Here is a 13072-nt window from a genome sequence, read left to right on the forward strand (position 1 = left end):
TGTACACCTGTAAAAACCAACAAAAGCAGTCATCCAGATGTGTTAATCAAGTTTATTAAATAAAATTGTGTAACTCGATTAACAAGATTTTTGGGGTTTGAAATCATTAAATTATCACACTTTATATTATAACAGATCACTCTGTTGACAGAACTGGAAGTGCAAAACCATAATTTAATTGCATTTTGTAATTTTAGAAAAAACATAAAATGTTAAAAGTTAAAACACAAACATCACTTATTTTATCACTTAAAAAATGTACTCTAAAATGTATTCAGATTGCTAAATATTGGAAATTATAGAAGAACAGACAGGTTTCTCAGACAGTTGTAGCACACTGTATGTTTTCTAAGGATGGCTTTGGTCACATGATCACGCGAATCTTGCTAATCAGTTAATGGTAGGTCAGTGGAAACTTCACTCAGCCAAGTAACTTCCCTTTGTGCATTTAAAGCTGATTCGACAGCTCCTGTTCCTTCATTGTGCAACTAGGACGTGACACTGTGTGCACGGCTTCTGCATTACTTCACAGATCAGCGTGTAATGCAGAAGCAGTCATTTAGATAAAAATGATTAACATTCATACAATGGAAAACATTCCTGATTGATTCTACATATGGCTTAAATCAGTGACACCTGGAGATATACAACAATTACATACATTCACGGTTTTAACTAACAGGAGTTAGTTAACAGGAGTGTGTGTGGTCTTCTGCTGCTGTAGCACATCCGCTTCAAGGTTCCACTTATTATGCACGAGGTACCGCCATGTGATCAGCTGATCAGATATTTGTATTAGTGAGCACTTGGACGAAATCAGAAAGCAGCAATTTACAAAATAACTTCTTTGTTTTTGTTGACGCGTTACATAGAATCTGTGACGACACTGCAGTGTCATGATCTCCGGTGCTCTACAATAGCTCATGATATTAAAAAATTACATCAAATTTTAATTATAAAGACACATTTTTGGGTTTGGCAGAACTGTCAGTCAGGATGTCGTTTCTTCATCGCTTACTTATTCTTTCTGGTGTAACAAGATGGAAATATCCCATCCCTGGGTGAGCGAATAAAACTGCAGACACAACGGATGCCTCTGCTCACCTTTCAGACTAACACCAGGATGAACCTGCACTCTCTTTTGTGATCCTGCCCTCCACCTCTCTGCAGGTCAGGACACTGTGGCATCTCTCTGGTCTCTCCTTTGTTCCAAACACTGCAGAGTCCTAGAAATACAGACATGAAGATGGTCAGTAATGACATTTGTCTGGTTGTTTACAGCCCATAAGACTAAAGCCAGTCACACAGGCATGAACAGACTCACCCTATTATCCCAGCTGGGATGAAGAGGATGATAGCAGCAAAGAGGAAAGGGAATCCCTTCATGAAGTGCAGGGTTGCTGGGTAGAGGGAGTTGAAAACGCCACTGCCCACCAGATAACACAAGCTCTCCACACAGGCAACAGATGCAAACAGGGCACCTAAGAAAAAGCACACACACACCCAGTAACACAATTACACATACAACCTGCAGAGCACAAGCTGTCCCGCGTGACAAGGGAACATGTGCTTCAACTGTGCTGCTGATCTAATTAGTTCACTGGCTCCACCACTGCACAGCTGACACACTGAGCTCTCTCTCTCACACAATCCGCACAACTTTGGTTTTAAATGTGTAACACTTGTACACGATCACGGGCTGACCCTGCTCTGACGGCTCCACCAACTTGGACAGCTTGGACCTCAGCACAGGTGTCGATGTCATGAAGAGCAAACACAGACCATAACCTGGGGAGAAAAAAACCCAAAACCAAAACAGATTTTTATGTTTATATGCGTGTAATTGTTTAATATCCATGAAATAATCCAGAGCGGGTGAATAAACTGTGTTAATTATTTCTAGAGGTTACAATCAGAGACAGTTTATTGTAGCCTTGTACTCAGGGCTGACAACCCTGAGTACAAGGCTACAATCAGTGGCCTTTTGTTCACTGACGTGTCATTATGTTTAACATTTGCTTTAAAAATAACAATAACATGGGGTAAAAGGATTTGAAAAGCACAAATACAGGAAGATAATCAAAGTAACAAGCAGACATTCATCCATTCACTTATCCTTGAAAAGGTCTAAAGGGAGGCTGGAGCTTATCCCAACTAACATAGGGCGACATGCAGGGTGCACCCTGGACAGGTTCCCAGCCTAAGATAGGGAGATAGACAGCCATTCACACCTATGGGCAATTTAGATTCACCAATTAACCCAACTGCATGTCTTTGGACTGTGGGAGGAAGCCAGAGCACCGGAGAGTACCCATACAGACACGGGGAGAACATGCAAACTGCAAACTCCACACAGAAAGCCCCCGGCCAGGTAGCCAAGTTGAACTTCTTGCTGTGAAGCAACAGTGCTAACCACTGTGCCACCATGCTGCAGTGACATTTAACTCCAAATTAAATTGACACCAATATATATTGTAAGTCTTAACACAGACAAAACTTTTTCTTGGGCAGAGGCCGCATTCCATTACACATAATAGAAGAGAGAAAACACCTAATCATGGTAAAGTACTACAATAGTAAAAGTCATCTTCACTTAATTTATCCTACCTCACATTTTTCCTCACATAGTACATTCAGATTGACTTTTTACAATCGGTTTATAAACCATCTGGAGGTTATGAATGTGCTCCGACACCTCTCACCTGTAAACATGAGCTGAGTGCTGTTAGCCACAGAAAAGACCACCAGACCAACAATGTTGGAGGCAAGACCCACAAGAGCCACCCAGGAGTCCTCCATGCAGCGCTGCATGATCTTTATCCCCGCCAGACTGCTCAGGTAGCCCAGGTGGTGAGCTGCTGATCCGTAGCCAATAAAGTCTGGGCCCCAGCACAGAGGCGAGCTCAGCTCGTACAACACGTACAGTTCTCTGGAGCCAAAGTGAACAGTCACCACCAGAAAGAAGCACAGCGTGTAAAGCCACAGCTTGCATCTGTGAAATTGTCCTCCAGCCTCACTGCTGCTGCCTCCTGATGAGTAGAGGTGCCAGACAGCTTTATGGTGTCGAGTAGTGAGGAGCTTAGCACTCGGGTCTGGCACCACAGACTCACGGACAAAGAGGAAGGCATACAGAGCTGACACCAAGTTGGTGGCCAGCACGAGCCAGAACGGGTTGATGTAACTAAACAAAGCACAGAAATAGAGAGGTAAAGCTTATATGGTTGATTTAGATATATATTAGAGCAGTGTGAACAAACCTTTTAACACACATTCCTTACCCTTGAGCCCGCCGCCACTGTCCTCCAATGATGCTGGCTAGCATCCCTGACAGGCCCAGACACGCCTCTAGGATTGCCACCCTGAAGGTGCGAGAGCGCCTGTCACTGATATCTGCCACATAGGCAAAGCAGCCTGCCAGGACGGCATTAAAATCACCCGACAGGCCGCTAAGCAGCCGTCCCACTAGAAAGTAGACCACGGGCAGCTTGAGATACATCACCACAAGGTACACGATCGTCTGCAGGGCCAGGCCAAGGTTAGGGAGGATGAGGACTCGTCTGCGACCAGCGAGGTCACTCCAAGAGCCCAGGAGAGGCACAACCAAGAGCCCGACAGAAAAGCCCCCCAGACTGATGTACAGGTTCCAGTGTGCTGTCAAGGTTTCCACCTCCTGAAAAAGACACATTTAACAACAATCAATCTCAGTGATCAGCGAAGAGGTGGAGAAGATTTTTTAATAGATGCTGTGTTTCTACTTTTTGTTTCTTAGCTGCATCCCAGGTGTAACTCTGTCTGTGCACCAGCGTAATTAGACCCATACATCATTGCGTCTGATCTGCCCAAACACTAGTTTTGCTTCACCTTTTTTAGCAGAGCGTGTAGATTGTATTCCTTTTTCCCATTTTCAGCATGTGACTGCTGTTCCTCATTGTTGAACTGCTTGTAGGTTCAAGGCTTACGACTCCTTTTTTCCTTAAATGACTACACATGCAGCCATTCAGGTGCTGATGATCAATTTACTTAGAAAAAAAAGCCTTTAAAACACATCTGCATGTCTTTATGTGTGTATTAGTTTGTGCATTGCTTTTGTTTTCTCCAAATTGTAAGCACTTGACAGGAGGTCTTGCATATCTTTAAAGGGCTTGCGTGATAAAAAATGGCCCTTTTGGTGATGCTTATAACTATATGAGCGTGCTTTACTTGTTAGAACAGGTAAAAAAAATATGATACAGGAATGGCTTATTTTTAGGATTGCTTTGCATGCAGTTTCTTCAATAAGTGTTTTCATTTTGTTGTTTGTTAAGGGTAACTATGTAACCTGAAGAAATCAACAAAGTGGGATGGCCTCTCCTACTGAACCAGTTAGTTTAACTGTAAATCTAGCATGTTAGCATTACTTTGTGTCTCACTTGTGATGAATAATAAATAATGCTGCAGGTTTGCTGGCTGTTCAACAGAATATTGGATTAGTGAGTCATGATATGAGATGAGAGTCAAAGTCAGATTTATTGTCCATTCTGCAATATGTCCCGGGTATACACAGGATTGAAATGCCGTGTTTCCCTGACCCATGGTGTGCAGCGAAATTAAATAAATATAATAAATTAAGTGAGAAGTTTTTCAGCTTTTTTATATACAAGATATTAAGTATAAATGTTTTTTAAAGCCTGCATAAATATTCCAAGTAGCAAAAAAAATGAGGGTAAACAGGGTACCACAGTCCTTCTGTGGACTAAATCACACATTTCTCCGTGGTCTTTGTCAGGTTACTTCGTTAGTGCTTGTAAGCTGTGGTGCTACTTGGGACTAGTCTAAACCTATTGGGGGTGGGCATATTGTTTTATGCATGGCTTCATTAATAAAATCAATCAACAGTGTTATAGTGTCTACAACCCCTTTAAGTTTTCCGCCATTATAGAGCCTGAAGAAAAGGGTTAAAATACATTGAATTTTTAAGGTTATAAACATGTAACGTAATATTAATGAAAGATGTTTTTGTGCTTTTCCTGTTATAAAAATACTTCACAATGTATTAAACTCACGTTGAAAAGCCTTTATTTGTAACGGCATACATGGTTTTTAAATTAAAGGGTAATTCAAATGCTTTTCCCACGCAGAAAAGACGTGGACAGCAGCAGCAGTACATTTCAGGGTGACCGGACTACCTTCTGAAGCGGGTCGGGGGGCGCTGAGCTGTTGCCGCACTCCGACCTCTTGGAGCCGTTGTAGCCGAGGTCTTCGCTTATGCGGTCCCACAGGTACTGGGTCGACAGAGGTGCCTGCAGGGCCAGGGAGAACATGGACAGGAACAACACCGGCTCCACAGACACCGGCAGCGAGCATGTAACAGGCGGTCGTACGACGTCGGTGGACGGTACACCAGGCTCCTCTTTGTTTACGTCGAGCTGTGGTTCCTCCGCTGTGTCACTGAGGACATCTCCGTGTAGGATCGCCGCAGTGTCCTGCTCGTCCATGTTGGATCCACTCAACTGTAAACATTAAGTGTGTTGACTAGTTTAAGCTGCCTGTTAACGGAGTATACAGTGAAAACGAGAGCGTGTGCGGCTGGCTAACAACGGTTACGCTAATGAGAGTGAAGGTAACTTTACTGCAAGCTCAGCCAAAATCAATGAAACAATAACATGAACCGTAAAAGCGCGGGCTTTGCGGCCTCTGCTGGACGAAGAGGTGAACTACATTCCGAAATGATAACTGCGGTGGGTCACGAGTGCCAAAATGAATTAACGAACTATTTCTTTAAATAATTAATTTACCCCCCCCCCCCCCCATAACAAACACAGCTCTCATATTTAGTAGGGGTGCAACGATACACAAAATTCACGTTTCGGTTCGATACTTTGGTGTCACGGTTCGATATTTTTTCGATACAAAAAAATATTCATGCCTTTTTAATTTGTCATTTATTAAAATTATAAATATATATTTTAACTCAAAAGTACAGTTTTTAAATTTAATGTTGCTGAAACAAAAGTAATTAAAAAAATAAATATATCTCAGGGCTCTCAAAATTTCAAAATCCCTGGTAGCCCTTCGGGCAGGGACTCTTCAGTTTTTGGTAGCCCAAAATAAATGTAAGTAGCCCGAATAAAAAAGAGAGCAATTTTTTGATTGATGTTTTGTTTCCTTTACAATATTATACATTAAAGTATAATATTGTAAAGGAAACAAAACATTAATCAAAAAATTGTTGAAAAACAAATTACAACATTGTATAAAAATTACAATCATCAACTCAAATACTTGGTTCTAATTGAACAGAAATTTCTATGAACTTGTAAGAACTGTGTAGGACATGAATCAGTCTGTGTCAGATCCTGAATTTGAAATTTCCACTGAAGTCACGGGTAAGAGGAAAGTGGAACCAAGATCGAGGCCATTTGCTTTTTGAAGTTTGCAAAGACTGCTAAATTTTGCCAGTGGTAGTTCACTCTTTGCAACATAGTACGCTGTTCTAAACAGATTTTTCAAGTTTATTTTTAGTATGTTATTTGCAATTGGTGTTTGTTCTGGGAAAGCTATTGCAGACTGAGCAATAATGCATTTCTTGCATTTCTCATGGGTTCTAATGGGGGCCTTTCTTAAAATGACTGGTCCCAGTAACAAAGGCGCTTGTCGACTCATAAATCGAGAGAAAACCACCAACACACCCGGCAGAACATTATGTTATTTACATGGGTGCACATAAGTGGTCCGCATGTGCGCATTCGCTGTCAAAATAAAAGACGCGCACCAGATAAGAAGTTGCAACGCGCGTTTGTGTCCATATAAAAAGCGCTGTTTTTGTCCGCTAGAGTGGGATTTTCACGGCACATTCCGCACCACATCTCTGTGCGTTCATCATTTGTTTGAAGCCAACTCACCTCCTGCAACCACTTTTCCGAGAATACGTGCTTCTTTTGTGGTTCGGACTCCTTCTGACATTTGTTTGGAGGTGGAGGAACACCAAAGTAATTGCTTAAAGGAGCTTGCTTCTTCGACATCTTTAAGAGTTCTAAACAAATGTCTGTCCTCCTCCAGAAAATCTTATGTATGCAAACACGCGTTGCAACTTCATATCTTGTGCGCGTTTTTTTTGTTTTTATTTTGACAGCGAATGCGCACCTGCGGACCACTTATGTGCAGCCCCGGTTATATAGCTCGTCATATTGCAGCCACAGAAATTCTTTTGTCCATGAAACCATAAAGCTGCACTTTCTTTTTGCCTTATAGTCTGATTTGTCGTAACTTTTCCGTTTTGTGGTAAGCTTTTCTTTGGCTGTCACTTCTTCACCCTGACCTGTCTTATTTGGCTCAGCAGAACTAAAATATATATCCTGCTGCTTTTACACACACACACACATAACGGTCAGCGATTCTCTGCGCGATCAACCTCTCATATGTTTAAGCTTGCTGCGGGAGATTTCACTTGTCATGTTTGCATAGTAAGCTAACGATTGATAAGACGATGTCAGAGGAATTGGTGCGCAAATTATCATCACTCACCAATCAGTACTATCACTCTCTATACACAGTTTGGGCGATTGCAAAGTGAAACCAAAAAACAAGCGCAAATTCAAACGCGATTTCAATATGTCACATATTGACAGTGGCTCACCGATGCCAATGACATAATTACCCAGCTACATTTCCAAAAGAATGCAAAAGCATTGACATATTTTTCCTTCCTACGATAGCCCGACGGGCAGGGCAGAGATAGATTTTGGTAGCCCAACTGGAAAAATCGCTAGCCCAGGGACGTCGGGCTAGCGATTTTTCAAGCCCTTTATCTGATTGAGGAATCACTCATCTTTGGAAAAGAGAGTTTATTACAGAGAAAGGGCTCTTTCCAAAATAAAAGCAATACTATACGCTTCTTCTGGGCTATATTCTCAGCAGCATATTGTAGCGGGTCAGGGCTGTTCGGGGTTCTGTTTGTACAGTTATGTTTTGTTTATGTTGCCATAGTGACGGGTGACACCCACTCGCCGCGACGGTGTGTCCTTCCGGGATCAGAGGGCGCCCTGTGTGTTGTTGTTGCTGTGCGGTTGCCACGCTGAGCAGTTAGCTAGCGGCAGTGTTCTTCTGCAGATGTCAATAAACGGCTGTGCTCCCTGGCTAGTTCACGGGAAGCTAGACCAAACGACACCTCCATCTCCTCCTTGTCTGAGCTCGCCACATTGGTGTCAGAAGTGGGATGATGGTGGCACCCCATGTTCTGACCCGAGTGACTTTTCCCCCGCCGGTCGGGACCGGCCGGTGCACCAAAAGAAGGCACCTGGACATTTGCAGGACTTTGTGTGCGGTAATGGGGTCGTCGGGGACGACTGACCCCTTAGGTGGGGGCTATGTAGCGGGTCAGGGCTGTTCGGGGTTCTGTTTGTACAGTTATGTTTTGTTTATGTTGCCATAGTGACGGGTGACGCCCTCTCGGTGCGACGATGTGTCCTTCCGGGGTCAGAGGGCGCCCGTGTGTTGTTGTTGCTGTGCGGTTGCCGCGCTGAGCAGTTAGCTAGCGGCAGTGTTCTTCTGCAGATGTCAATAAACGGCTGTGCTCCCTGGCTAGCTCACGGGAAGCAAGACCAAACGACACCTCCGTCTCCTCCTTGTCTGAGCTCGCCACAATATTAAACATATCAGGTCCCCATAAGGAGAATCATGTGCTAACGGCTGTCTAAATGACTTGGGTTTGTAGCATGTATGCTTGTTGTTTTTGTCTGCTTCCACTTGTCTTTGCACTAGGATGATGTCGGCGTAAATGTGCAGTCATATTCGTTGTGTTCCCACTAGTGCTGTCAGCGTTAATCTCGTTGAAATGACCTTAACGCCACAACACGGCAAATCTCCGTTAACGAGCTACCCCTGATCACCCCGTGCATGGGGCTAGACGGCTAACACATTAACGAGCTAACTGCGCTAACACACTAGTTCCCACCCATGTAATTGAGCATTGCGTGGCACATCCAACATACTGTTTTACTTTAGTCCATGACTCGCTTACCTTCAGGGTCATATGTCACATGAAAACCAAAATAATTCCAAACGCCAGATCTGAATGAGGGTGGGGGAGGTTCAATTTGCCATGTTGCAAGAGGAGCTTAACTTCTGTCTCGCTAGCTTGCCCTGCGCTCTTCCTTCTGACAATGCTGTCTGTGTTGAACGCTCAGTGGATCTGCGCTCGACAGTGCAGCCTAGATGGAATAGTCGAACGCAGATTCACTGAGCGCTCAACGCAGACAGCATCGTCAGAAGGAAAGTTGATAAAATAAATTACAAATTTTGTATTGTTCGATACATATGCGTACCGAACCGAAAGCCCTGTATCGAACGGTTCAATATCGATACGAGTATCGTTGCACCCCTAATATTTAGATTGTACTCTTACAGCCTTTCTTTCATTTTTTTCATGACAATGATGATGACATAAGAGTTTATTTAAAAAATTAAAATGTTGAAATGATACAAACACGTAAACGAAACATAAGGAAAATATTAACGAAACATTTATTTTTCTTATTATTATTTGTGTGTTTGTATAACTATATATCTAGATATTTACATACACTCACTGGCCACTTCAATACTTACACCTTGCTAGCAGCTGTGTTTTGCAAAAAAAAATATTTATATTATGTGTAAGTATATTTGCCTGAATTGATAAATAGCCTACAGTAAACAGGCATTATGAAGGGGTTATATGTAAAATAAAGAAATGACCTATTTTGGAAGAATTTTTATTCCATGAACTGTGTGGAAGGCAAACTATGGACCCGGATGCAGGACTTGGGAGACACAAAAAGCTTTAATGCTCATAATAATATAAAGAAGTCCAGAACAATCGCAGGACAGACAGAGAATCCAAATATCAGGAATCTTTAGGGAATGACAGGGCAAGACAGTGCATGAATACAATAATAGGGTAAGAACATGGTGATTTTGGTAATTTGATAAGTGTTATTAATATAATTATGAGTAATTCATTCATCTAAACCCCTGGGGCTGATCTGGCTGGTAAATCAAACTAAATGTGGCTGGATTCATGCAGTATAGATAAGTTACACCTAGTTGGTTAACCTTAGTGTGCTTGCTTGTTAACATCATTGCACGAAGTACTTTCTCAGACTCAGAAAAAGTATTGATGCTTACTTGCCTACTTTCTACATAACTTGATTCTGTAATTGTAGTTTTTAAAAAGAGGTCTAAAATTAAGACTCAAACGAGAAGCCAACTTTAGAGCACTTATTTACAGCCTTGCAAAAATACTGCACTATCAGTTGAAAAATCCTTCCTGATTTTAACATGATTCGAGTCATGTGGGCACACATGTTTTTTTCTTCTTTTTCTTCTGCTCAAAGTCAGTATAAAAGGCACAGAGAACATCTGTATTTGCTGGCCTGATGAGATAATCTGCTAAAAAGAGAATAAAACAGAGGAGTCAAGGACAGACATGAAGAGAACATTAAAAGACACTGGCTGTAAAAGTTTGGCACTTCTCTTAGAAATCTACCCTCAAGCAGCAATAAAATAGAACACTAATAATAAAACATTTCCTCACCCCTGAATAACTGAGCATTAATAAATATAAGATCTAAGTTCTTTTAAATAATTGCACGATTAGGCTGCTAAAATGGTTCTGAGTTATTTTGAGACCAAATAAAATCTAATTTCACTTCTGTTTGCTGAATCACAAGCGGCGGTTCAGGTCAGTTGGCAGAAATGGTGACAGAGCAATGCTGAAAATGAAAGCACACATCAGTACTCTGTGATTCTAGGCAGATTTTATTTCATTCAGATGGGTGCTTTCCTTTTTTAAGCTCCACTCCTTCAGGTAGTGATCAACAGCAGCATGCAGATCTTTCTTCTTCACAAGCAAATTTCAGTTTCTTTATGCTGCACAGAGGACATTTAAGATACTTAAAATAATTACACATCTACCAAAATACATTGCTGTCACTATTATTTTTGCCATTGTTAGTTTTAATTGATGGTAAAATTTATATAGCGCTTAATAATGCGCAAACTATAATATGGATTTTTATATTAGCCCTCAGGTTCCTATCAACATCTATCTGACAGTAATTTAAAAGTCACAGTAAGAAAAGCTTGGGGGCTGGAACAACATGCTTTTCTGATTAATTTTAATGTAATTTCTTTTTGTTATTACATACAGTGACAGTAGGTTATTTAAAGTTTCGACCACATGCCAATAAAAACACCTGTAAAATGTTTGCTGGCTTTCATTTCACCCACACACTAATGTGTAGGTGCAATTGGGTGTGGAAAAAACAAAAAGGTGCCGCCCTTGCTGTCGTTTTCTCTGTCATTCAATTGTTTAATTAAAAAACTGACAAGGTTCAGTGGGTGGTTATTAAGGTTGGCAGCCTGTAGCCATGGCACTACAAGAAAGAAAGCAAGAGCTGTTATTTATAGTGTATTCAATACAGAAACTCGCACCAGGTACTTTATTACCAACCACTGGATAACGCAAATATCTAACCAGACAGTCATATAGCAGCAACTCAATGCATTTATGCATGTAGACATGGTCAAGACGACCTGCCAAAGTTGATTCTGAGGATCAGAATGAGGAAAAAAGATAATTTAAGTGAGTTTGAACGTGGCGCGGTTGTTGGTGCCAGAAGGGCTGGTTTGAGTATTTCAGGTATTTTGCCACACAACCTTCTTAAAGGTTTACAGAGAACAGTCTGAAAAAGAGAAAATGTCCAGTGAGCTACCTACCTGAGTATCGTGTCCATCCCTTTATGACCACAGTGTACCATGTTCTGGTGGCTGCTTCCAGAAGGATGTTTTATGTACTCACATGGCCTCCACAGTCATCAGATCTCAATCCAATAGAACACCTTTGGGATGAACGGGTAGAAGAGATTCACATCAAGGATGTGCAGCTGTCAAATCTGCAGCAACTATCCGAGGAATGTTTCCAGCATCTAGTTGAATTTATGCCACAAAGAATTAAAGCAGCTCTGACTATGAAAGGGGCCCAACTCAGTACTTGCAAGGTGTGTCCACTGAAGTCGACAGTGAGTGTACGTAATTGTGTTTTTATCATTTATCTAAAATATATTTCTCATTAATCTGAAATGTAAAGTTTTTTTTTCCGAGTTTGTGTTTGTATCAGGCTTTCTGATTTTCTGACATATGCACAAACTCTCTGTATGCTATTCCTGAGCAATGGCCTTATAGGAATCTCACCACCCATCAGCACAATGCCAGTAAAACCGAAATGTCATCACAACCTAAGATATTATCTCTAAAGCAAAAGTTTACTCACTGATATCCTTTTTTTTTAAAAACTTTGAAAATACCTTTATCTTTGCAGATATCAGAGGCTTTTATTTTTTACACAACTCATGTTTGCCTCAGGCAATAACACTGATCGCTCTTTTCTGCAGAACTGATTTGACTTTATGTACTCACACACGCACACACGCACACACGCACACGCACACGCACACGCACACACACGGGAGAATGCTCTGGATTGTCAACATTTTAATTTCATGAAAGGTTTTACACTGGAATCATAACATTGGTCTTCTTGGTAAGTTACACCCATCGGCGACTAAAACCTGTTTTTACAGATGATCCTGCTGCAGCATTGAGACATAACCAATCTTTCAACTTTTTTAATCAACCACATTCAGGGATTTATTCTTGGGCTATTTTGGGGTTAGGTGGGATGACGTCCAACATTCATGCTGTTACATGAATACCTGCTTACAATGTGGCTGAAAATCAGAACAGTCTACATCTGTATCCAAACTTTGCAACCTAATATATATCAGATTGAGAGGTAATCAAAAAAGACATTTGTCTGGATTTATATTATTGTTCTATGTTGTCTTCTTTGTTATAACATGTTCAGGCCTACATCACTGACCCTTGGCATCGTGTAATCTCTGACCAAACTGACATGTGGGATCATATTCAGGTAATAAAGCATGCATGAAGCAATGTCCTTATTTACCTTCACAGGAGACAAAGTGGTGTTGTGTCAGTTGTGCTGTACTGGGATACAGTGCATACCTTTGCTTGTGAGTACCCCACTGCATGT

At 41.5% G+C, this 13072-nt stretch overlaps 2 protein-coding genes across 2 annotated transcripts in view; one reads left to right on the forward strand and one right to left on the reverse strand.

Annotated features, from left to right (window-relative positions):
- Nucleotides 1–37: 37 nt before the first annotated feature.
- slc46a1 (solute carrier family 46 member 1) lies at nucleotides 38–5775 on the reverse strand. The gene is made up of 6 exons (XM_026192005.1): nucleotides 5166–5775; nucleotides 3279–3670; nucleotides 2703–3181; nucleotides 1705–1788; nucleotides 1325–1481; nucleotides 38–1226 (listed from the first exon to the last, which is right to left on the reverse strand). Exons 1-6 carry the CDS (start codon nucleotides 5472–5474, stop codon nucleotides 1172–1174), a joined length of 1476 nt encoding a protein of 491 aa, XP_026047790.1. The 5' UTR covers nucleotides 5475–5775; the 3' UTR covers nucleotides 38–1171.
- foxn1 (forkhead box N1) overlaps nucleotides 5656–13072 on the forward strand; it is a 30452-nt gene continuing 23035 nt past the window's right edge. Inside the window, exons 1-2 of the mRNA XM_026192001.1 lie at nucleotides 5656–5717; nucleotides 12884–12949. The gene's annotated coding sequence lies outside the window, so the exon portion shown is untranslated. The remainder of the gene's footprint in view (nucleotides 5718–12883; nucleotides 12950–13072) is intronic.

Source organism: Astatotilapia calliptera, chromosome 14, assembly GCF_900246225.1.
Source record: "Astatotilapia calliptera chromosome 14, fAstCal1.2, whole genome shotgun sequence".
Lineage (NCBI taxonomy): Eukaryota > Metazoa > Chordata > Actinopteri > Cichliformes > Cichlidae > Astatotilapia > Astatotilapia calliptera.

Coding starts and splice junctions, on each gene's coding strand:
- slc46a1 (XM_026192005.1), bottom strand. CDS start 5,474: ATGGACGAGCAGGACACTGCGGCGATCCTACACGGAGATGTCCTCAGT. Junction 3,671..5,165: donor CCCCCGACCCGCTTCAGAAG/GTAGTCCGGTCA, acceptor TGTCTTTTTCAG/GAGGTGGAAACCTTGACAGC. Junction 3,182..3,278: donor CAGTGGCGGCGGGCTCAAGG/GTAAGGAATGTG, acceptor TGCTTTGTTTAG/TTACATCAACCCGTTCTGGC.